This window comes from Marmota flaviventris, chromosome 16 (genome assembly GCF_047511675.1).
Source record: "Marmota flaviventris isolate mMarFla1 chromosome 16, mMarFla1.hap1, whole genome shotgun sequence".
Classification (NCBI taxonomy): Eukaryota; Metazoa; Chordata; class Mammalia; order Rodentia; family Sciuridae; genus Marmota; species Marmota flaviventris.
Window position 1 is genome coordinate 75727409 of NC_092513.1, and position 25006 is coordinate 75752414.

At 45.4% G+C, this 25006-nt stretch overlaps 1 protein-coding gene across 1 annotated transcript in view; it reads right to left on the reverse strand.

Moving 5' to 3' along the window:
* The window catches only part of Shc3 (SHC adaptor protein 3), a 162797-nt gene that overhangs the window by 74548 nt on the left and 63243 nt on the right, over positions 1 to 25006 (reverse strand). The window contains exons 3-4 of the mRNA XM_027955428.2: positions 3447 to 3510; positions 866 to 985 (exon numbers count right to left, since the gene is read on the reverse strand). Coding sequence (XP_027811229.2) covers positions 866 to 985; positions 3447 to 3510 — 184 coding nt within the window. The remainder of the gene's footprint in view (positions 1 to 865; positions 986 to 3446; positions 3511 to 25006) is intronic.

Consider the following 25006-nt stretch of genomic DNA (forward strand, 5'->3'; position numbering starts at 1 on the left):
CCACCACAAATAGCAGGGACTCCACCTGACACAGCACAGGCAAAGGCCGAGCCTCCCCAACAAGCCTCCCCACAGCCTCAAGGGCTAATCACCCAGTCCTGGGCACAGTTAGTAAGTATGCAAAGACGAGGGATCATCTGTGGGTCCCAGGAACACAGAAGAATGGAGCGAGAGTGGTATCCACTTATGCCCAAACAAAGCCTAGACATGGCTTCTCAGTTCTATGCAGAATCTAGAATTTATTTCTACCTCTTGGGTAGGAGTTGGAGCATAAATGAAGCTGAGGATACTGCTCATCCACCTGAGATTATGGAGACCAATAAACAGAAATATGTGTAGGAACATGAAGTCAACCACGGGCATCCTTGGTAACATGGTCAGAGTCATGGAGTGTGTCGGGCAGAGGTCACATCCAATGTCCAGCTCACACTGCCAGTACTGTAGGCTGGGCAGAGCAGGGGAGGACAGAAAGATGACTATTGATTCAACCTCCACAGGCCAGCCCCTTCAAAGTTGATACAATAAAAATGTCCACTCCACAACCACTTTTTCACTAGGCAAAGGTTTTCCCCTCTGCCTTATTTGACCTTCAGAATCTCCTGTTGGGAGCCAGGACCATCATTCATATACCCATTTTTTCAACTGAAGAAACTTACGATAGAGAATCATAAGACACACGCTGCCCAGAAACACAATCATCCTAAATGGAATTAGCCATACTGACCACGGCTGTGCTGCGTTGGTCAGCTCTGAGACTAATCCAGATTTGACCCAAACATGTTCTAACTGGGGGTCTGGTGAGGCAGCCCTGGGAAAACCCATCGATGGACTCTTGGAGGGCGGGGAGGCCTGAGCGACCACACACCTGTTTGGAGTCAGGCGTCCGCAGGTTCAGGCTGGCGGTGGAGATGGTCAGAGAGATGCTCATCCCTGCAAACTGGAGGTTGCTCTTTCCCAGGATGCTGGACAGCATTTTGCTCGGAGGCTGTGAAATCCAAGAGCATTTTTGGATCTGTTTTTGATTTACAGGAGGCCACCCTGCCGGACCTCTGCGCTGGCCTCCTCTACAAAGGTGGAGATCCAGATGTCAGCCACACACACACCCCCAGCCCTCACGGACCCCTCCTCCCACCTCAGGCACCGGAAGACGAAGATGCAATGAGTGAGCTGGGAGGGAGAGAGCCAAGGCTGACAGGTGGCGTCTAGAATATGCACTGTGCAAACTGTAAAAGAGAATCAAACTACCTCTCAGGGAAGACCACAGCAGACCAGCGTAGGGGATTGTACCCAATCTCCAAGGATGGTGAGAGTGTTGGTTGCTAAGGGAATAAGCCCCAGATCCTTCCACACAAACACCTTCTGGGTGGGGGTTCACATAGAGAGTCCAGCTAGAATCCTATGGCCTGAGCCAGCCCAGGGTGGATTGACCCAGGCTGGCTATTACTCGTGTCCCATCCTTCTTTCAGGAACCCAAGGGCTGCATGTTCCAGTTAGGTGCCTTCTGCCCCAGTCCCTGGACAAATCCTGCCAACACTCATTTCTCTGTCCTTTGGGACCAACCAACCCATCCTTTTCGATTTGAAGTAGAGTATTCTCTCTTTCCGGATGCCAGTTAGTGTCTAACAAGGCATACGCTGTTTTAATCTCCTGGGAAAGAAAAGGAAGTGTCGAGGCCAGGGTTTTCTCAAGTGGAGTCAGCAAACTGTGAGGACTCACTCCACCTGCTGAAGGTCAAGCCACAGAATGTTCCAGCAGACTGGGATAAATCACTGACGTCCGTATCTGCTGGCCTTCTCTCTCTCTCTCAGCCAGGCATACCCTATTTAATTAGCCAATCAGAATAGGCTTACAGTTTAGGATTTCTATCCAGCCAATGAACTGTCTCCAAAAATAACTTTTTATGGAAATCCCCTACTAAAAGGGGAAAAAAAAAACACCCTCTTCCATGCTTGCCTTAGGGGACACTCTTTGTGGCTACCCTGATTCAGTATGCCCAAATCGCAGCACTTTGCTTCCAAGATAAATGCTATTTCTTTTGATCTCTGTGCTGATTTGTCTTTTTTTTCAAGTCAACACTCCTGAAAAAGTTATTTAAAAATAGAGATGCCCAGGCCCCACCTGTGAGATCTGGGTCAAGTGCACCTGAGGTGAAGCCCAGAAATGGGCACTGTTTCTTCCTCCTCCCACCAAGAGGACCATGAGGGTAAGACTTGTTAGTACCAGCCATCTTTGGGAGTGAATTTCCCTATCTCTGTTCTCAGACACTTCCCCGTCCCTGAATCCAAGATTCAGAGCCTCTCTTGGTCCTCAATGTCTGCAGGGGATTGACCAGACCTAAACTGGCACACCTGTTAATGTCACCCACGTTCTTTGCCTGTTCTCTCTCTCCAGTTGACCTGGAGGTGCATGAATGTCCCCCATCTCTGAAGACAGATACAGCCTGGTGCCCTGGGAATAGCAAAGCCAAGCTCACAAACTGCCCAAATGATCTGGAATGGCTCAGCCTCCAGAGCCGATTCGGGGTTCTCTAAAATATGCTTTCCCCACAATTCAGTCTAGTCCTAGAAAGACCATGATTGTGGGTGCCAGTTAATGAAGTCACTAGATAATTAACTGAAGAGGGTTTTCTCTGATTTCTCTTCACTAGGATTTTTCTCCCTCTCATAAAACCGTGTTCAGGGTAAAAAGTTCTAGCGCTGAAGTTGAACACCCAGGCTCTGGAGCAGGTGGTGTGGGCTCAACCTAACTCCACCACCTGCTCATGTTCTGCATCTCATCTCATCTCTGCATCTCATCATCTGTGACGTGAGGATTTCCAGTGGTGTTGTGGAGCTAGCTAGTATCAGCTAATGAGACCCAATTGGACATTTATATGAGCTGGCTAATATACAAATTTCTTAAACATTGAACTTATACAGACTCACAATTAAATAGAACTCATCTCAAAAGCAGACCATAAATGCCCAACACTCCATATCCTAATGGTTTTGTTGCATAAAATATGAACTCTGCCTTTCAGGTTATGTCGACTGTACCTTGGTGGTACAAGTACTGTGTAGTGATGTGTTGCTGTACGTCTCTTTCCAGACTCCATTTCTGGAGATGCCATGTTAAAAGCTTGCGCTCAGCACATGGAAGTATTTACACCACAGAAATTGGCAGATGCTGCAAATTCAGTGCTTCTTGTTTCCCCTCTCAACGATGCCTGGCCAAGTGTTTGCTGCCCTTGCTGTCTTAGGGTTTGAGCCACAGGGAGTAACCAAGGTTTCTGCTTTTGGACAGCTATGACAGCTCACTGTCCCCAGCCACGTGAGGGAGCAATCTCAGCTCTCTTTGCTTGTAAAAACAACAAAGGCAAGGCTAGGGGAAGAGGACAAGGAGCAGTTGTGTGGTTGAAGACCCTGAGAGGTGAGAGAGGACGGAATGGAGGAGACAGACACGCGTACCTTTCTCTTCTTGAAGGCTCCTTTGGCACCGGGTACAGCTTCGCACACACGGCTGATGGCTTCCCTTAGGAGGACAGGGAGAGAGATCCATTTAATCATGTGTCAATCGGCATTATATACCCCAGAAACTCGCCACTCAAAAGCCCACAGAAAATAACTGCCTGCTTCTCTCAACAGAGAAAATAGACCTGCCCTCCACCGCTCCTGTAAAAAGTGAGACTAAACAAAACACAGACAGGTCAACTTAGAGCTCTAACTAGCCACACTCCGGCTCTTTTTATCATGATGGTTGGTGCTATCAGTGTTATATGACCAATGACACTTTTTTTTTTTCTTTTTTCCAGTTGGCTGAGAGTCTGTTTTTTAAAATCAGCACCCTCAAGTGTACCTTTCCCAGGGTTATCTTCATTGCTGTGGTCAGGGCACTAGGGCCAAACCTGATTAATCAATCAGCCACCACTATTGATCAACATTCTACTGAAGTGAGTTAGAAAGTAATTGAAATAAATTTGCTCCTTGGAGTTTGATACCCAGCTTCTGCAGTTACAAATACAGACAGTCCTGGTTTACAGTGATTCAATTTACAATTTTCCGACTTTACCAGGGTGTGAAAGCAATGCAGAGTAAGTAGAAACCATGCTTGAATCTTGAATTCTATTTTTTTTTAAGTTTTAGGCTTTCAAAATATTTTGTTTTGCTTTTCATTAATATGCATTAATTATATGTGTATTAATGGTGTCCAGTGTGATATTTCCACACATGTATAAAGCATGCTTTGATCAAATCCAGCCTCCATTTATTAAAACCCCTTCCCAAATGCTAGTCATCGCTATCCTACATTCAGGTGAATATTTTTAGCTTTCCCAGATGAAAAAGGTATTTGTCCTTCTGTGTCTGGCTTATTTCACTTAACGTGCTGTCACCCAGTCCCATCCATATGATCCTCTCTGGGGTTGCTGGACAGGGGCGGTGAACCTGGGCTCCCAGTCTGCCCTTGGCTGGAGGGTGAGAGACCACCACTCCACAGAGTGCTGTTGCTATGCTAGCATCTTCCATGAGTCTAACTGATGCATTTTCCACTTACAAAATTTTCAACTTATGACAGATTTATAAGTCCAGAAGAAGCTGCACCATAAAATCAAGAGTTTAGAAGAAGAAAAGGAGCTCCTGTTGTGTGTAATTGAGTCAGAGATGAGGCTATGTGCAGGGTAGGTCCTTGGAAGAGCATTGGTTGAGCGGCTACTGCGTGTCAAGCACCATCCTGGTTCAAGGAGTCAAAGAGTATCCTTAATGTTGAGGGACACTGAAGGGGGACCAACAGGACAGGGGTCTCACAGACGGGTCTGGCTACACTTGGGCAGGAAGGCAGGGAAGAATGGAGTTAAGCTAAGACAAAGGTTGCTGAGGTGCACATGCAGGCAGTGGAAGCCTATGGTGAAGGGGACACCCGAAAGCAGACAGAGTTCAACTCCGTGACTCAGCCAAGGTGAGGAGTGACAGGGAGACAGGGTGAAGGTGGCTTCAAAATCAGGAGCCCAAAAAGGAGATGCACAGAGGACTTCTCAACTCCCACAAAAAAACAAAGAGAAAATATTTCAATAGCAGAGAACAAATAAACAGAGATCTGGAGAAATGATGAATGGAAAAAAAAAAGAAAAGATAATGGTCCTCAGCAACCTCCCACAAACTTTGCAAACTAAGTGCTTCTTGCATTTTTATCTATCATCTGGAGGACAATTAATCACTATTGCAATGCAAGGCTCTTAGGAGAAATATGTCCTTGTCTAATTAGGCAAGAGCTTGTCTCAACAAGATTCCCATTTGCCATTCAATTCATTGTAAAGAGTGGGGAAGGAAATATTTTTCTAGAAGTTCGGATGCCAAGAAAACTATATGAATCATCACGACTTGGAAAAAGTGAAGAAAGAAGCCAATGATTTTGATGCTTTTATGCTTCCTCCGATTTTTTAAATAATATCCCAACTTTGGTTCTAGCAAAACGGTCAAATACGTATCACCCAAAATACTGTCTAAAGGTAAACTCCTTGTTACTTTTAGAAGAAGGTCACATTGTCTTTTTATAGAATCATAAAAACCTCAGTATCTATATTTTATCTCTTTATTTTTTTTTTTTAAAAAAAAAGCAGGTCAGTGACCCTCTGCACTATGCTTATTAAGTGAATTGATATATTTAGCTCAGTGCAGCTGCTAAATCTCTGATGGTCCCAGCAAGCTAGGGAAAAAAAATGCTATATGCAGAATATCTCCCCTAAGTCATTCCTTAAATATCCCCAATAATCACTGGATCTCTTTTTTCATTTGCTGACGTGGAACATAAGAGAGTGGGAAAAAAATCAGTCTTAGCAACAGGATACACGCTACCAAAGGCCTGGCCTGCTCGGGCCATAGGACTTTTGCAACAGGCTGCTATTCTTCATGTGCTGGAGAAACTACACATCAGCATTCAGAAGGGATTTCAAAGCCCTGCAGAAAATAAACTGTTCTCTCCAACAGTGGTCTCACAGAGAGGCACACAAGGGTCTCAGGGCACATGGAGACACTCAATCTTTTGTCCTTAAAATTTGCAAATGTAAGGAGTTTCAGAAATTGCTCAGAGCTCATGCACTCAAGAGAAGTCCTAAGGATCCCCCTTGGGAGCCTTTAGAATCCCCAGAGGTTTTCAAATCAAGCTGCTTTTCAGAAAAAAGGTTCTGCCTTCATAATTGGCATAAATTCATTTCTAATGCTCATGTGCTAATATGTGTGTGCGAATCCTCATTTCAACCCGGCTGATGGTATCTATTTCTGTTTGAAATAGAAATGTGACACAACTATTAAAAATCGCAATATTTAGATGCCTGAAATTAGTAACTTCAACTCCAAAGTCTAATTTTAAATGTAACTGTTCTCAATTTCCTTGCTGTTTAAGCTCAGTGCATCTTAGCAAGAAACACCGTTTCAATTTGTTCATTTAGCAATAATTATTTAGCTTCGTGTAATTTCATTTAATCCCCATTTGAATCTCAGGTACCAATTTTGCCCTGTTTTTAATAATAGAGTTTGCTTCTTAACATTCTGTTCAGTACAACACCATTTCAGTAAGCCAGACCCTGTCCTCAGAACTCTGCTAATACGAAAATGGAACATTTGGCAAACTCTGTGGTCATCTGAAAGTAGCCAGAGCCAGCCTGTCACCAATGCTAACCCTCAGTTCCAAGATTTTACCATTTTCCCCCATTCAAACTAAAATTCTCATCATTAGAGCCAGACCTTCAAAAGCTCATAGTTTGTTTTTTGTTGTTTGTTTGTTTTTTGAAATGCAGAATTTTAAAATTGAAACCTTGGAAGTCATGTGACACTATCTCTCAGCTCATCTGCCGTCTCATGACTGGCCACACAATCCCCAGATATACATGTGAGCCGCCTGCAGGCACACACACACACACACACACACACATACACACACACAGAGTTTTTTGAAACAATAAAAAATAGAATAGTAAAACAAATAAACACATGTTCCAGCAAATTGAAATCAATTTCACAAACACACAGACATAAAAGGAGTGATCTATGTGATAATGATACATATCAGTAGAAAGTCAGCCAGTCAGTGGCTTCTAAGAGAGTGGACAGGTACCCAAGGAAAAAACCAAGCTGAGTTCCTCTCTCATGCCTTAAATGCAAAAAAATCCTAGATGGATTGCAAATTGAATTCATTTGTGAAAAAAACCCTAAAAGTACTAAATGAAAACTGGGAAGAATTTATTTTTAATTATCTTTGAATGGGAGGATGATACAAAACCCATAGAACATAAATATTGACACGAATTATAGCATAAAAATTTAGGCCCAAAGAAAACCATGGAAACATTTCACAGTCAAAGAGAAAATTGTTTTAATGCAAGTCAATAAGGAAAATACCAAAAGCCCAGTGGAAAACTAAGCAAAGGGTAAGGACAGAGTGTTCACAGGAAACGAAATACAAATGGCTTTTGAAAATAGGAAAAGGTTCTCGACTTTGTGCATAACAGAAATCCAAATTAAAACCTCCCTACTGAAGCTGCATTTCCGTAGCCAAAGATGAATACGTGGTAATACTTTGTAGGGACAAAGGCCCTTCTGCATTGGTGAGTAAGGAACTTGACATGGCCTTAGCCTGCCATGGTCAGATCCCTGACAAATGGAAGGTGCACAAACCCTTTGGTTTGGAAGGACGTTTGCTCTAGACTTGCTCAGGCCAAATGACTTCACACACAGTTTCTAACAGACTGTCAGGAAATAATCAGCAATTATCTCTAGAACCCAGCTGGCTCAACTATGGCACAGCCACCAAACAGACCACAACATGGCCACAGCCCCTCACGTGGCATCAAAAGTGCTGTTTCTGCTACTCTCACCCCACTCTTAGCCTCCTTTAATCAGATACATGTTCTCACAAGTTGTTCCTGCAAAATCACGAGCACCTTCCATACTACAAATTGAGTGGGCAGCTTCTGTCCTCAGCTGATCTTGTCCACCCCCGGAGCTCCTGGATCTCTCTCTCTCCCATGTGAGTTTCTTGTCTCCTCTGAGCCCCAGGGCTCCCTTCGCCCGTCTCCTCCCTGGAACTTGAGCGAGTGGAATGAATACATGCAGTTCCAGTCAGAACTATCTCCCCCCTCCCATGGGCCCTTGTCTTTTTTCTTTCTCTTTTTTAAAGTAAATGTGCATTTACTTAATTTTTATGTTTTTACTACTACATTAAACTTATACGTAATAGTGGGGTGCGTTCAGACATTTCAATCTCCAGGACTTTCCCTTCCTCTTTCTATGTGCTCCCCACCCAGAGGAAGCCCCCAGGCACACCCTGAACCCAACCCACTCACGTTCAAAAAAGAAAAAGTCCTCAGTCACTTATGACGACAACCCCTCCCTCTCCATTTTTCCCAGCTACAATAAAAACATGTCCAATTTTGGCAGAACAGTAAAAATCCTGAACTTCAACAAAAGCCGAAAAGCCCCTCCCCTTCCCTAAGTCCATCTGTGGCTGGAAAGTTCAGGTGGCCACAGAGGAATTCTGTCTCCTAAGCGTCTAGCTGCAGCTCCTGACTCCTTAGTGGGCTGGAGGGTGAAAACAGGGATGGATACAGAGGTGAGGGTCAGGCAGTGACATGGACTGCTATAGCCCTGGGCCCTCTGGTTAGGGCTAAAGTTTTCAGCTGACTCCTTTGCCCTTCTCAGGCACCTGCTTGATTCTTTGAAGTCTCCTCCACCGGAGAAGGCAGTAGTCCTCCCTCACCCATAGTTTCATTTTCCATGGTTTCAATAAGTTGTCTGAGGTCAAATGCAGTTCAAAAATGTTAAATGGAAAGTTTTTAAATTTTAAATTCCACACATTCTAAATTGTGTGAGATTTCTCACCCTCCTGCTCCAACTCCATCCTATCTAAGACATGAATCCTCCCTTTGTTCAGAGTATCCATGCTGTATACACTACCTCCCCATTAGTCACTGAGTAGCCATCTTGATATCAGATTCACTTTCATAGTATAGAGGTGCTTATGTTCAGATAACACTTATTTTACTTAATATTGACCCTACAGCACAAGAATTGTGAGGTTAGCAATTCAGATATGCCAAAGGTGACGCCATCAAGTGCTTTCTTTAAGTGAAAAGGGGAGCTCCTGGATCTCTCTCTCTCCCATGTGAGTTTCTTGAGTTTCTTGGTATTTTTTGAGAGAGAGAGAGAGAGAAGAGCACATCCACTGGACCATGGCAGGCTGAAGTCTAGACTGCAGAGGGCTAGACAGGGCTACTCGCTGCAGCGTGGAATCTGCAGACCAATGGAAACCTTGCATATGCTCATTTTCATTCCCAGTCTTTAAGAATTTCTTATCTTTTTGGAGAAATATATCCTCTGAGATGAAACACCAAAGAGTAAAGAATACAATTCCACAGAATCTGCTTCCCTAGTTGCAAAGGTGTAATACAGGAGAAGCAAGCGAGCTGGCCCCAAAGCCTCTGTGGGACCTGACATTGCTGGGCCTTGCTCTAAGTGCCACCGAGGTGCTGCCTCATTCAGTCCTCAACCATCCTAGGGAACCGGGAACCATTTAGGCCTGTTTAATAGATGAGGAAGTGAAGGCGCAGAGACAGTAAGTGACAAGCCCAAGGTCATACAATCAACAAGTGCCTGAGCCCATCGGGAGCCCAGGGACTGTGATACAAGTGCCACAGATCCAGGGGCTGCACAGCCAGCCTGGGTGGGGGACCCAGGAGGGACAGTGCTCTCTGAGCCTGTGCACGCATTGCCCAGCAAAGCCATCCCCCAGCAAAGCCATCCCCCGCAAGGTTTGCAAAGTTAGAATCCTGAGAACCAGAGTCACATAGGAGCTTTAAAATCATGAGCATCAATTCAAGTCCTCCAGGGAGTGGAGGAATGAGCGTGATGTGATAGAGCCTCTGGGACCGGAAAGCAGGGCTGTGATGTTGAATATCTGCCTTGAGAGGATTCTCCAACCATGGTGGACAGTGGGATGGGCTTAGCAACGAGGACCGTCCATCAACACGCACAGCATGAGGGAATCCTGTTAGAACCGGACAAACACAGCACATGCTGTGGGCTTCCACATATGTACCAAAGTCTAGGAAGGGCAGAGCAGCCTATCGCGAGAAAGCACATCAGGGGTTCTCTGGTGGAAAGGGGAGGATCATGGTTGCAGGGGACTCCAAGAGACCTTTAAGGATGTTAAAGATCTTTGCTATATCTTGAGTGTGGTGATGGTTTCACAGGTGTACACATGCATCACACTTACCCAGATGCACATTTTAAAAATTGGGAGTTGGGTTGGGACCGTGGCTCAGTGGCAAAGTGCTTGCCTCACATGCATGAGGCACTGGGTTCAGTCTTCAGCAAAACATAGAAACACATAAATAAATAAATAAAGTTATTGTGTCCATCTACAACTAAAAATGTATATATCTTTTTTTAAAAAATGGGGGTTTAATGCATACCTCAGTAAAGCACAGTGGGGCGACTATATATAGTTCACAATTATATATATATATAATATTTTGCCCTGAAATGGCTGTCATAAATTTACTAATATTCATTATTTTCAAGTAGCCAATATAATGACATGGTTGATGAAAGAGAAATTGTGTACCAAACAGCCACCAAGACCTATTATATATTTTATGAAGATCTGGGAGACATTAGTTAGCTTGAAGTTTCCAAACAAAGAAACACAAGAGAGAAATGCTAATGAACCTGATTTGATCAGAGCATGTGGAGTACATGTATTAAAATACAACTCTGAACTTCATTAATATGCACAAGTATTATGCTTCAATCAGAAAATAAATGCAATTTAAATAAAACACCACCTCGTCATGGTGATGTGATATTGTCCCACAAAATCTTACTTGGTTTTTATTTTCTAAAGAAAAAAAAGAACACCACACACACACTGACAGTCTCATGGGATTCCCATACTGTGCTGGGTAGAGAGGAAATTAGAGACTGGAATACAAGTGCCCAGAGGTGGTCAAACGAAAGGCCCTGGGCAGAATCTACCTGGGCCCTAACTAGCTGTGTGGACTTAAGGAAATGACTCAACCTCCCTGAGCCTAAACCTCTCCACATGTAAAGTGAAGATAAAATATGGCAATTTTGCAGATTAAATAAAGTGAAGTGCTTATCACCGATCTTGGGGCAGAACACAGAGCCCCTGTCTCTCTCACACACCCTTTGTGACTATACAAAGCCCCTCAAAGCCCGGGCAACCTGTCCCCAGCCTCTCCTCCTGTGTCCAGGAATGAGGAGGCCCTGAATCCTTCTTAGACCTGCTATCCCTGAAGATCCCCTCCCACTGAGCAAACCTGCCTTGCTTCCACTTCCCGCCAACAGTACTCCAGGTCCAGCACCACACAGATCCTGCCCCCACTCCAGGACCTACTTTTATAGATTTGGAGGCAGCTCTCATCCCTCTACAAAATCTTTTCTAAGAGCAGTGCCATCTGCCACAGCAGAGGGTCACAAATCATGGTTCCCTGCTTCCTGGCTGCCCGTCTGCAGGCACTCCCACTGCCGTGTTCTGAAGGTGATTTGTTCCCACCAAAACTCACGCTGAGGCTTGGTCCCCAGCGTGGCACTGTTGAGTGGTGGGGCAGAGGGAGAATGTTTGGGTCCTGGGGTGGCGTGCTTGTGTGTGGATTAATGCCTTCCGTAAGGAAATAAGCCAGCTCTCTCGGGGACCCCACTTTCATCTTTCACCCCCACCTGCTGGCCCTTCTGTTTTATACCATGTGTGGAGGCAGCACAAGGCCCTCACCAGGAGATGCTGGTGCCATCTTGGACTTCCAGCCTCCAGAACCAAGAGCAAGAACAAGCTTCTATTATTTATAAACCAGCCAGCCTTGGGTATTCTGATACAGAAACAGAAAATGGACAAAGTCACTGAGCATTCTAAAGGAAGTGGACAGAACTTCATTCACCACCCCAGGGTTCATCTTCATAGGTTTGGCCACTGGTTCTATCGCTGCCACCTTGGATGACTGACGTGAGCAAGCTTACACACACAAAGAACTCACAGACAACGAATTCCCCAGAGGTTCTACCCCTACAGGGCATATCTCCCACCCTGTACATGGGTAGGATTCTTTGTAGCCCAAGGGATAGGAGTTTACACTTCTCTGTGAAACTGAGGGAAAGCCTGAATCAACCATCTCTTCTTAGTTCTAGAATTAACTTTCTTGACCTTACCCCAAACCCTATCCTCAGAGAGGTGGATTCGACTTGCCCTGCTCATAAATAAATTCTGTATGAGTGTGTGTGTGTACGATGCTGTGACTGAACAAAGGCCCTTATACGTGTTAGACAAGTGCTCTACCACTCAGTCATATCCTCAGCCCCACTCTTTCTGATTTGCAAAACTCATTTCAGTGACTGACATACTGCATGCCACGGAACATAGGCCTGGTCTAGTAACATAGGTCCTCAGTTCTTTCCTGCTGGAGACCCTGATTATTCTAGCCTATGGGGTTCTTTTGCTATTGTCAAGTATTTCATAGATTCCTAAGCTCCTCCCCAGTCACTAATTTTATCAGCCTTTCCCTCCAGTAAAGACAGTTGATTGCAGCAAGGCTGAGAATGTAGCCCCATGGTATAGCATGAAGGAACGGCTGATCTACTAGGTTTTATGATGAAGAAGGAGTCATCAGAAAAATAGCCAAGAAAGAAGAATTGAGATTTAAAAAAAAAAAATGGATGTCACAGTTGCAATATGTAGAATATGAATAGACAGAGAACAAGGGATGGGCACCATCTTAGAGAAGCCAACAGGGCTCAATGGCACCCAGTTAGGCCTGGGAACGGAAGGTGGCTCAACAGAGAGAGAAATGGAGGGACCATCTGCAAAGAACAAGGGCTGGGAGGTAAACAGGCCATCACAGGAGGAGCTAGAGGAGACAGACCACATGTAGTCTGGTACGTGTGGTATGGCCACAGAGGCCTCAGCCAGCTGGAGGTGCTTGGTAATCAAAGGGCAGGGGGTGGCACTCACCTAGAGGATGGTCACCCACCATCTAAGTTTGAACCAATTCTGAGCCAACATGATGTATAATTGAGTGCCCAGTTGGACAGCACGTCAGGTTTGCAAATGGAGATGGAGCTGAGGATGGGGAGAGCCCGGAAGGGAGGTGAGTGAGGCTGGTGAGGGTCAGAGCCGGAGCACTGGTTCCTAGGATCCAGGCTGAAGAGGGTGGGGACCTGATGTGCAGGAAGCCTCAAGTTCCCAGGCAGCATCTGGAAGTTCAAAGGCAGCAAGACAAGGCTGCAGGATCAGGAGGAGCCTGCTGCCACACTGCCCGAGAAAAAGAGTCTGCCAAAGGTTCTGACTGCATCCTGCTGCGCTCAGGGGTAGACTCCAACACAGAGAATGAGACCCTTTGCACTCAGTCTTCTGGATTCGCTTTTCTTTGTAAAATGGAAGCTAAATCATCTTGGGGAGCCTCCATTAGCCAGGGCAGCAGAGACACAAGCCAGGCTGGCTGCCACAGTCCTGTGTCTGCTGAAGTACCCAGAGGGAAAGTGCATTTCCCACAAAGCCTTTCCTGCAGGATTCTGTAGGTACATGGACATGGATCTCAGAGGCCACTAAAATAGGTCAGACAACAGAAGGATTTCAAATGCAGCCCTGTTTGCAGACCTCAGCTACAAAGATATGTCATCCATAATTGTTCCACGTGAGGCCTAATGGGTTTCATCCAGTTTCTGTTTAACTCAACTTTATACAGGTGTTTTCAAGGGCACAAACCCAGAGAAGGGTTTGAGTGCTGAGCTCACCTCTCAGAGACACACACTGGCTTTTTAAAACAGGCCCCAGGATGCTTTAACTCTCAAGACTTGGGGGTTAGAGCAATGCTTCCCCAAATGCCTCCCCATCTGCCCTGGAAAGAGGCAGAGATACAAGGGTGTTCCTCAGTAAGGCCCTGGGATGGCTGGGTCCACAGCACCCCATCTGACGGGGGCTTCTGCATCCATCCCCAGACCTCAGTTTGTGAGGGATCAACAAACAAACCTATCTTTGGAGCCTTCTGTAAGGACAAATGGCACCATCTATAAATCCACAGAACGAATAAGCATTAACAGGGTCCAGGAAACATCAATTAGCTATTAATGTCATCAGCAATACCCAAGTCCAAACTGCTTGTACATGTCATCATTCAGAACTGCAAGACACACACACAGAGAGAGAGAGAGAGAGAGAGAGAGAGAATTATAAAGACCTGGTGGCTAATTCTGTCCCATTCCACACCCGTTCTTAGTGAGCACAGTCTGAGTCAGTGCAGACATATGGTCCCAAGGACCACATGGTCTGTACAAAATCATAGGAAAATAAGCAGCCCCATGTGTAAGCATGAGCTACTGTAAAGTCCATTGTTGGACTTGTGTTCCTGGTTTGATGATGATGATGATGGTGGTGGTGGTGGTGGTGAGCCAGACACAATGTGAAGGCTGCCAGGTAATGTCAGATCCCCCTCACTGCCACCTGGATCCACTGGGCACACGCACCCAAATCCACGCTCACAGACATAGGTGGAAGCCATCAAGTGGCTCCAGACATCCTGGGCTACCCTGCACCAATCCTCAGCCAGTCCTTGGTGAAACCAGAATCAAAAGTAATTTTCTGATTTCCCAATCCAGGAGAATACAACAAAATCAAACACCTAAGACTCAAATGGTGGTCAGGGAGCGAATACTTTTTACCCAGAGTAACTGACATCACAACCCCCTGACTCCTGAGGGCAAACAGCTGCCATATGTCAACATCCTTTCTCCACGCCAGCCCCTCTGTGGGAGGAATAAGTGACGTGGAAGTTCTGTGAGACTGACCGGAGTCAGAACCCCTATGCATCAAGCTGTGCTTGATCTTAGGACGGCCACCTCCACTGGGGGCTGACCTCAAGAGCTCCTCCAGGTTCTCCCCAGGCAACTGTGGGGCCATGAGGGCCAACTCAGCAGTCAGAGAGGAGAGGGACACCCTGGGTTCCCACACAACTGTTCTTTTGGTGGTCTACTGGGCTCATCCAAAAACGTCCACTTAGGGAAAGGGAATGAGGTGGTTCAAGGGATGAAGTTGCCCAAACTGTGTTGTATGCACCTATGAACGCGTCACAACGAATCTCACTATCATATATGATTATAACGTACCAATCGATAATTACTTTTTAAAAAAATCCTCCTTTGTCAGAATTTTATTAATCACATGACAACTCTGGAGCATTATTACAACCTAGCTCTAGAAGACAAGCAATGCGGAATACAAATGATCAAAGTATAAATCCTAGCAATAAACACTCTGGGTTCTATTTTTTTTTTCAAAAATATATATTTAATAGAACAGAAAGAAATACAGTGCAATCAACAAAAAGGCTCCCCGACAGGCACCATCAGCAATGGCCAGGCGTGGTACGTTAAGGAGTGGGAAATGTTGATGGAGCAGCCAGTGGGGAAGGGGACCCGAAGAGGGCAGAGGCCCGGGGAGGCTGCAGAGACATCAAAGCCCAGGCAGGGGACAGAAGTGCAAAGAAAATTCCAAGCGCATCCTGAGTCCACAGCTCCTAGAGATGGACCCAGCAGAGGCCCCGTGGAGGTAGCCAGAGCCTGGGAGGGCAGAGCACACCTGCAAGGCAAAGAGAAGAGACAGGTTTAGTCTGCATTATTCACACACAGTGTTAATCAGTCACTTCCGAACCTTCCTGGGGCGGGCTCATGGCCAGGCAGAAATGCTCTCAAACTTGTGGCACAGTCGCAGAACCTGCCTCTAAGAGTTCCCTTTTCTGACGGCTCAACAGCACCTGTCCATCATCCCAGAGATGCTCTGCTGAAAGGCTCTGCAGAGCTGTGTGTCCATCCCAGTCCCCGTCTCTCACCTGTGTGCAATTCTATGTGGATGCAAATGATAGGAAGTCCCCACTGGTTGAAGTGGGGAGGGAAAGAGCTAGAGCCCTGACCACCTTCTCTAGGTCCATCTACACAGTGGCCAAGGAGGTGGCACCACCATCAGCACCTCCTGAAGTGAGGGTGCAAGCACCCCCAAGGTCCATAGCAAATGGGAGGGAGAGCCAGGGTCAGCACCCACCACCCACCTGCGATCTTGTCCAGTGTGCAAATGAGCAGCAAGAGCAGTGTGTTCATCGCACCCTTGGAAAGCCCCCGGCTGTCAGGAAACGTCTAAACCTCCATGCCCCGACTTTAACAGTTGCCCTCAGGTCCACACACAAACCCACAACATACCCGAGCCAAACGCTCAGCACCAACAAGCACCAAGGATCAGTGAGGCCCTGCAGATAGCATCTCATTTAATGTTGAACCCAGTATCAGGTGCAGACTTGCCCCACCCATCCGTGGGGACCTGTTTATCTTCACCAGCTTCCTCTCCTCCAGAGGCACAGAGAGGTCACCCCCTGGTCAAGACCACAGAGCCAGTTCTTGCACGGGGTTTGGCCCTTCCAGTGGACTCAGCCTGCCTTCCTGGGAGTCAGATGAAGGCAAAGGGCTTGGGCTTGCAGGAAGGTAAGACACACGAGGAACAGGCCACCTCTTGTGCTGTGTGGGCTCAGAACTGACCCACAGAATGATGATAAGTGGCCAAGGATGATACCCAGCCAAACATCTCCCAATGTGGCAAGAGCTTCAAAGAAAGGCAATGGCTCAGGGCCTTCTAGCGTGAGGCCAGAGCTGGAAGTGTTTTTGCACCCTGAGCACAGGCAGAAGGGACTGAGGTCAATGTGGCCAAGTGGCCCTGCCATTTTCCTGCCCCATGAGGGGTTAGGGAGGCTTCCTTTGGGAAGCAAGGCCTGCATGGGGCTTTAGAGGCTGAGAAGGCGTGTGAGAGGGGAGGTCATGGTGAGTACATAGAACAACGGGAAGAGAGGTCAGGTTGGGCTCAGTGGGACATGGAGTGGGTGGGCACCATGGTATAGGAACAGTGAATGGAGTGGGTGATCAGGAGAAGGCCCCCGCACCGGCCACCCAAGAAAACAGGCAAGAAACCCCATAGGTAGCATCCTAAATGCTGGAGGGGGTGATCTTTCTAAAGAAACTTAAGGGGGAAAAAAAACTACTAGGTACTAACAGGAGGGTTTGGTGATGTAGAGGGAAACAAGAAAGAACTTTTACTCTGAAAGGAAGGTAATGGCAGTGAAAGATAGGATCCTCATGCACATAGGACAAAACCACATGAGACCTGGGTGGACAAGCCTCACAAGTCACACACAGACTGCACGAAGAAAAGCACCGAGTTTTATCAAAAGATACAAAGCAAGACCTGAATACGTGGAAAGCATGTCCCAGATATAAAGACGGAACATTAAATGCGAATTCTTCCTGCTATGGTTTGCCTAAGTGATCCCCAGAGGCCTTTGTGCTATATAGGATTGGTCCACAGCTGACCAATCCCAGCTGGTGCTCCTGGGAGGTGGTGGAACCTTCGGGAGGCGTGGCCTAGTGGGAGGTCTTCTGGTCATTAGTGGATGCTCTCAGGCCCCTGATGAGGTATTGGGACCCCAGTCCTATCCTCTGCCTCTCTTTTGCATGCCAGCCATGAGGTGGACAATGCCATACACTGCCACCATGATGTCCTGCCTCAACCCAGGTCTCCCCCCAAAACAGTCCTAACTAATCCTGAACTGGACCCTCCAAAACCATGAGCCAAAATAAGCCTTTTCTCTTTCTAAGCTGATTCTCTCACGTTATTTGTTACAGTAGCGCAAAAGCTGACCAGTACGCTCCCTGAATCAATAAATCAGTCTCATTCAGTCAGAATTGTCATGAGATCTTTTTGCACTAAACAAGGTTAGAGTGCATAAGAAATTTCAAAAAATCATGAAGAAATTATGAGAAGCGTTCAGAAAGAAAAGCCAGGGTCAGTGTGTCCCGCCAGAGAATAAACATGACTATAAACTACAAAAATCAGAACCATAGAATCTTGGCATACAAAAAAAAAGATAAGTAGATGGAAATAAAGCACTTCAGAAATGGAAACAAGTGTGTACAGGAATTTGGTATATAACGAGGTATCATTTAAATACAGTAAGGAGATAAGGGCCTCAATGGTCATCTTATTATGGCTGAATTTTTTAAAAATCCAAAAATCAAAAGGAAATAAAGAAAGGTATCATATTATTAATATGATCTTACAGCACAGAGATACTTAAGACAGAAAAACTATAAGTCATAAAGGGAAGGTTGATAGTTAAACCTGAATAAACATTTTTAAAAGGCATGGCAAGATATTTCCAACATATATAAAATATGCAAAAAAAAATCCCACAAATTGATAAGAAAATAAGAGGAATCCAATAGGAAATGAGTGAATTATGCAAACAGCTGATTCATAAGAGAAGAAATGAAACCAGCCATCAAAATGCATGTGAAAAGGCATTTCCTGGTACACACACACACACACACACACACACACACACACACCCCTGGCAGCAGTGGGGGGGAGGGGGTAAGGGCATGGGCAGCAACTACTGTTTTGACAACAAAACTGGCAAAAACTGACATTAGCAACACTCAGTGCTGCAAAGCTGTAGGAGAAAGTCTACTTTCCTAAACTGCTGGTGACATCAAGGACTTAGGAGGAGCCTGCAGTAGCCCAAGGTGTGAACTGCTTCCAATAGGAACTAGCTAGCTCTAGAGCATGAGGCATAGACACAAGGAGAGTTCACACAGCATGACTGTGTCACGCAAAACAGGGGTGGTTGACTCTACCAGTACAGCCATAATGTGCAGCTATGAAAGATAAGGAGTCAGTCACTTAAGGGTGGGCTGAGGTGGCTGGGAATGTGGCTCAGTGGTTAACCACTCCTGGGTTCAATCCCCAGCATCAAAAAAAAAAAAAGATAAGAAGTTAGACACAAATGTTTCTATCCATTGGAGGAGGACTTGTATGTGACTGTGAACATGTATGGATTTAAAAAATGCAGAAAGACAGCCACTAGCTTATAATATGGAGTACCTAGATCTTTACTTTCAATGAGCATCTCTTGTTTCAATAAGAAAAACCCATGTTAAAAACAAAATAAATTTGCCCATGTTGATGTTATGTCAGTGGAACATTGTAATTCATTCCTTTTCATTGCTAAGTAGTACTCCCAGCATGCACATATCAAAATGTGTTCATCAGTTCACTTGATTGACAATTGAGTTGAAGTTTAGATTTGTTGCAATAATGCAGGTGATTAAATCATGGCATGCAATTATCAACACACATCAAATTGTAAGCTCAAAATGAATGGACATACTGTGAACATAAGTTCTCATTGCTGGGTCATATGGGAAATATATATTCAGCTTTATAACTAACCTGTTTACCTAAGTGCCCGGGCCCTTTGGCCTTCCTACCAGTAATGACACACAGTGACTTGGGAGACCTCCAAAGCAGTATGCTGAGCTAAGGAAGCCAGACACCAGAGACATCCTGCAGAATGTTTCATATAAAATGAAATTTTGCAAGAGGGAAAATTATCATTCCAGAAACTTCTGTGGTCACCAGAGGCAAGTTTAGAGAAGGCGACTTACTGACCGCAAAGGGGCACAAGGGAGCATTGGGAGCAGGTTGGTACCATGATAAGCCCTGATGGAAGTGGTAATTAAATGATTGCATGCAATTGTTAACACACATCGAATTGTACACTTAACATGAAAGAATTCTATATATGCAAATCAGACCTCGATGAAGCTATAGAAACATTACAGCCACAAAGTTTCTTTAATAAAACAAGGAACATAGTCTACCCTGTGACCCACCAATTGCACACTGAGGTATACATCCAGGAGCAATGAGTGCAAAGATCACCAGCAGCTACCCACACAGCCACCCTGTGAAGTTATTCACACTGCAATATCAACAAGCAATGAAATCTAGCAAAGTACAGGGACAGGCAACAGCATGAAGGAGGAACACAGACAAACGATGAGGAAAAGAGCAGACAGGTGACACGTTGTGTCTTCCCAAATATGAGAAGTTTAAGGACAGTCAAACCTCTGGAAGGCCAGTAGGCCCCTGTGGGAGTGGTCAGCCCAATGGTCATGGAGGTGTTGCTGGCTGGGAGGGTCCAGGGGGTTCTCGGGGGCCTGGAACGGTTTGATCTGGGTGGAAGTTGCTCAGTGAATGCTTCTAGAAAACTCCAATGAACTTAACCCTCACAATGGGTGCACTCTACAAGAGGTGTGCTAGAGAGCTCCACAAATTGTTTAAATCCAAAAATAAAAGTAAAACAAGAAAACCAACCAGGAGGATTAGGTCAACATTTGCGATGGCATAAGGAACCATGGTTGTTTTAAAAGCTCATGATAACTACCTTGGACGTCATTTCAGAATGGCCACCTCTGGTTGTTTGATTTTGCAGTGCTGGGGGTTGAACCCAGGGCCTTGCACACACTAGGAAACGCTCTACCACTGGGCTACACTCCCAGCCCATGACATGGTTTTAGAGAGCCCTAGTGGAGGTAGCAGAGGTGGAAAACATGACCACCAGCCCCTGCAGTGAAGACAGGGGCCTGGGAAGGCCTGAGGTAGGATGCAAGAAGGCAGAAGCCCACCAAGAAATTCCAAGAAGAACGTGCACATGTGAAGACAATGACTTTAAGCCTGGTCACCCAGCAACGTCATGGTGGGTCCCAGCAGAGTCAGCAAGATGGAGAGATTATAAAAATAATAATACCCAGAACTCATGTTCATAGAGTGTTTACTGGGTGTCTAGCCTTGACCTATGACTTTGCAGGCATGAATCTTTCAATATTGGAAGAATGAATCATCATGATCCTCATTTTATACTTCCAGTATTTCTGGGACCCAAGCAAGTAATGATTTCCAGGAACCAGACAGGGTAAGTAGAGCGCCCTAAGGTCACACGGCTGGGAGGTAAAGGATTGGAAATGGACCAAGTTTGGAGGATAAGCCCGTATGCTGGAAAAAGAGGACAAGCTCAGTTTGGGACCCCTAAAGAGCATCATGAGCAAATCTTCTCCACCCGGAGAAGATTCAATGCCAACTCATAAAGCAAAGGACTTGGGGATTGTTGGTGGCACTGTGGAGAAACTGGAACCTTGCATATGGCTGGTGGGGATGTCAAATGGTGCCATCGCTATAGGAAACACCAGGCAGTTTATCAAAGTCTTCAACACGGAATTACCATAGGACCCAGCCATCCCGCTTCCGGATGTCTATACCCCAAAGAACTGAAATCAGAGACTTAAACAGCTATTTGGACACTCATGGTCATAGCATCATTATTTATACTAGCTAAAAGGTAGAAACAACTCAAATATCCAGCAACTGATGAAGAGACCACAAAATGTGCTGTACAATGCAATATCATTTGGATTTGAAAGGGAAGGGAATTCTGACACTTGATACATGAATGAACTTTAAGGATACCACAAGTAAAAGCAGCAAATGCAAAACAACAATGACTGCAAGATTCTGCTTCCAGGAGATATTCCAGGGAGTCAAATTCATACAGACAAAGGAGAATAGTGGTTGTCAGAAAATTTTTAAAAAAAAGAGCTGTTGTTTAATAGGGACAGTTTCAGATCCGCAAGATGAAAGGTTCTGTGGCTGGACACTGGGGATGGTTGCATAACCACATAACTGTACTTAACGCCACTAAACTGCACACTTTTAAATGGTTAACAGGTCCATTTATGAGCTGTGGGCACAGTCCCAAGGGTCTTTGCTGCAGCCTGGGGTAAAGCTATGGCATGCACCCACCCACGAGCTGTGGACAGACAGACTGGGTTCTGTATTGGTTTTACCCACTTCCTTTATTCTGGGCATAAACTTTCAGTCTTCCTTGTCAAAATCATCATCCTTTTGCGATGCATTTTTATGCCAATCGTGATAGGATTCTTGCCTAAGGCTATAAATAATTCAGCTAAGGCACTTGCAACACTAAATGGTAAGATGCTTCTCGTGGGACCTCCTCGGCAGGCAGCACCCTTCAGCCCGGCCTGCCCTACGCAGCTATTAAAAGGCTCCGTGGGCGTCTGGCCACATGTCAGGAAGCTCTGCCTCAGATGTAAACAAACCAGAGCTAAAAAGTCATAAATCACGTATAGAGAGGCACATCTTTTCAGAGAAACTGGTTTCGCTCTACTACACACAGAGATCAAATACAGATGAGAATCATATTCAGATGAAAATAAGAATTCACCCCAACATGTGAAAAATGTTAACTGCTGCTAATCAGGGCGTGTGACATGATTCAAGACTCCCTGAAATCTGGGAAATCATGCCTTGCTTGAGTCCCAGCAGTACCGGAAGCCCAGAGACCAGGAAGCAGACCCCGTTCAAGGTGCCTCCAAGTGAGCTCTTTGCTTTGACATGGCTTCCGCTAAGTGTCCAAGGTCAGGAAGCTGATTTCTATTAGCACTAAATGGATAGATGAAAGGGGTGGCAGTGGTAATGCAGACACACGCAGAGTTAACTAATATAAACTGTGATTAATTAGAATCACATTAAGAGAAAAATGTGGAGCCCCAGACTTATATAAAGTGTGATTACAAAAGTATGAAAATCAAATCTCCCAATGCTGGACATTGAAATTCCTAAGATTTCTATGGTGAATATTATGTATTTTATAATGAAATAAGATTTATTTTTAAAGCATGTGGGTTAGCATAGAAAGAACAGGGGACATTAACCCCCAGGAGACACTTAGCAAAGTTTTTGGACAGTTTTGGTGGACATAATATTGTGGGGGTGGGAGTGCTACTGTCATCTCAATTCTCCTACCAGCACCCTTTCTGCAGTGCCTTGGGCTCCTGCTGCCCAGTCGACCACCTGCAAGGCCTGAATCTGTAATGTGAACAGGTGAACATGCACTCTTTAGACCAAGACGAAGGTGACCCAGGAAGACAGGGGTGCCCTCAAAACCTCTAGGGTACTTGCTCCCACCCTCCCCCAGAAAACGACAGGAACTCCAGGCTGCAGGGTCACCCTGGACCCCTTCCCTGTCACCTGGCTTTCTTAAAGGTACCAGGTTGGGGGGCAGGGGGCGGGATTTGAGAAAGAACGTGGGTGGGAACAGGAGGGGCCAGGATGGGTCCAAGGCTGGACGTGAACCAGTGTTCTTAGTCACTTCACACCCATTTTCTGTTCTAGGGACAGAGGCAGGGGCAGAGGGACCTTGGAGAACACGGGATTTCCCCAGCCTACGCTGAGGGCGACCTTTTCAGAGCAGGTCCTAAAGGCCTTTGGACAGACCTTGGGGTGGCTGGTGTTAGATGCTTCACCAGAGGGGGCGCTGCAGAGGCCCCCAGGGTGGGGAGGACGCTCAGCAGCCAGCCCTGGGCCCCAGCAGCAGGCCGTGTGGGCACCAGTCAGAACACCAGTCAGAGCTGGGAATGTGGCCCCGTGGCAGAGCACCAGCCTAGCATGTGCAAGGCCCTGGGTTGGATCCCCTGCACCACAAAATAAATAAATAATAAAAATAATTTTTCAAAGACACAAGTCACAAACCATCTCCCAGGAGGGTAGGCAGACTCACACTCATTATCATGAAAAATGCCCTGGAGGCATAAAAGAAGGGAAAATTACTTAATCTAACTTTTTTGTTTTCCCCTTGCAGATTCTTATTTCTGCTGCTTCATGTTTAGCCATTTTCCTGAAAACTTAAGATTCCAGCCTTTCCCATTGGACAAGGAAGAGGCAGGGAGAAAATACTCTCAGAATTCTGCATGAACAGTGGGACCATCTGCTTCCATGGACAGTCTGGCTCATTACTGGGACAACTGATGAAAGTTAGGTGTAGACTATTATTATTATGTTCTCTGTTAAGGTGTCTGGGGACCACTGTACTGTGGATATATAAGAAAACACCACTGTTCTCAGGGAATACACACTTAACTAGTTAGGATGACTATTTAGCGATATCATGATTTATTACTTATTTATTTATTTGCATCAGGTCTCACTGAGTTGCTTAGGGCCTCCCTAAGTTGCTGAGGCTGGCTTTAAAGTCATGATCCTCCTGCCTCAGCCTCCCAAGCCACTGGGATTACAGGCCGGTACCCCCACACCTGGCTCATAATTTATTCTTGAATGGATCCAAAAGAAATTTAGAGCTGGGCAGAATTCCTTTGTCCTGCTCTTAGACCTTTTATATTAATTTAAAATCACACAAGTGTTTGTAAATGCATAGGAACGAATGAAGGATAAAGCTATACTTAATCAAATCAAAGATGCGATTGATTCTAAAATAGGTCATGCGTCTTTGATGTCCCACAATAAAGGAAAAATACAGTTATTAAAAATGTGGCATAATACTTTCCTATTAATTTAGAATGTCTCTTCTAGGCTACGAGAGAACTCTTTTAGATTTATTATGAGGAGGTTTATTACACATCCCTCTTCTGCATGTATAAAAACAAATAGGTAAGGGAAATAAAGAGGCTGAAGCATTCTTGCAACTTCTTCACTTTCTGCTCTCAGCATTTCAGAATCTCTTTTGGGTTTAGAATCGGGTCTGTGCTTGTCTGTGCAGTAGCATCCTCCAAGCCATCAAGCATGTAGGTGATACAGCAGCTTTTCTAAAGAATGCTCCATGAGACAGGACTCTCGCTCCCTCTGCAGTCATTTAATTGGGCGGACATGAGCCTCCACTAAGTGTGCGCATGCTCAGGAACGTCAGCAACCACACAATGGCTACCAGCCTGGAAGAAGGAGACGCATAACACCACAGATGTAATTTCAGAGGTTCACAATAAAACGTGAAAAGGGTGCATCTTGCATTTGAAAGGTGACCTTGTAAGGTTAACAGGGTTGGGCTTGTGGAAACTGTTTCTTTCACTCCAATGTTGTGCCAATAAAACAAGATCATTTGTTGGCATTAGGTCTGAAATAGAAAAAGGGAATCCACCTGATCCGCAAAATATAGTTATTCTGTCTAAATTTCATGCCTGATTTTATTGCCTATGTTTCCCAAGGCACAAAATTATCCACTTATTTGTTCAGGTCTAAGAAGCTTCTCTGCTGTAAAATGCATTAATTGATCCAAATGATATTA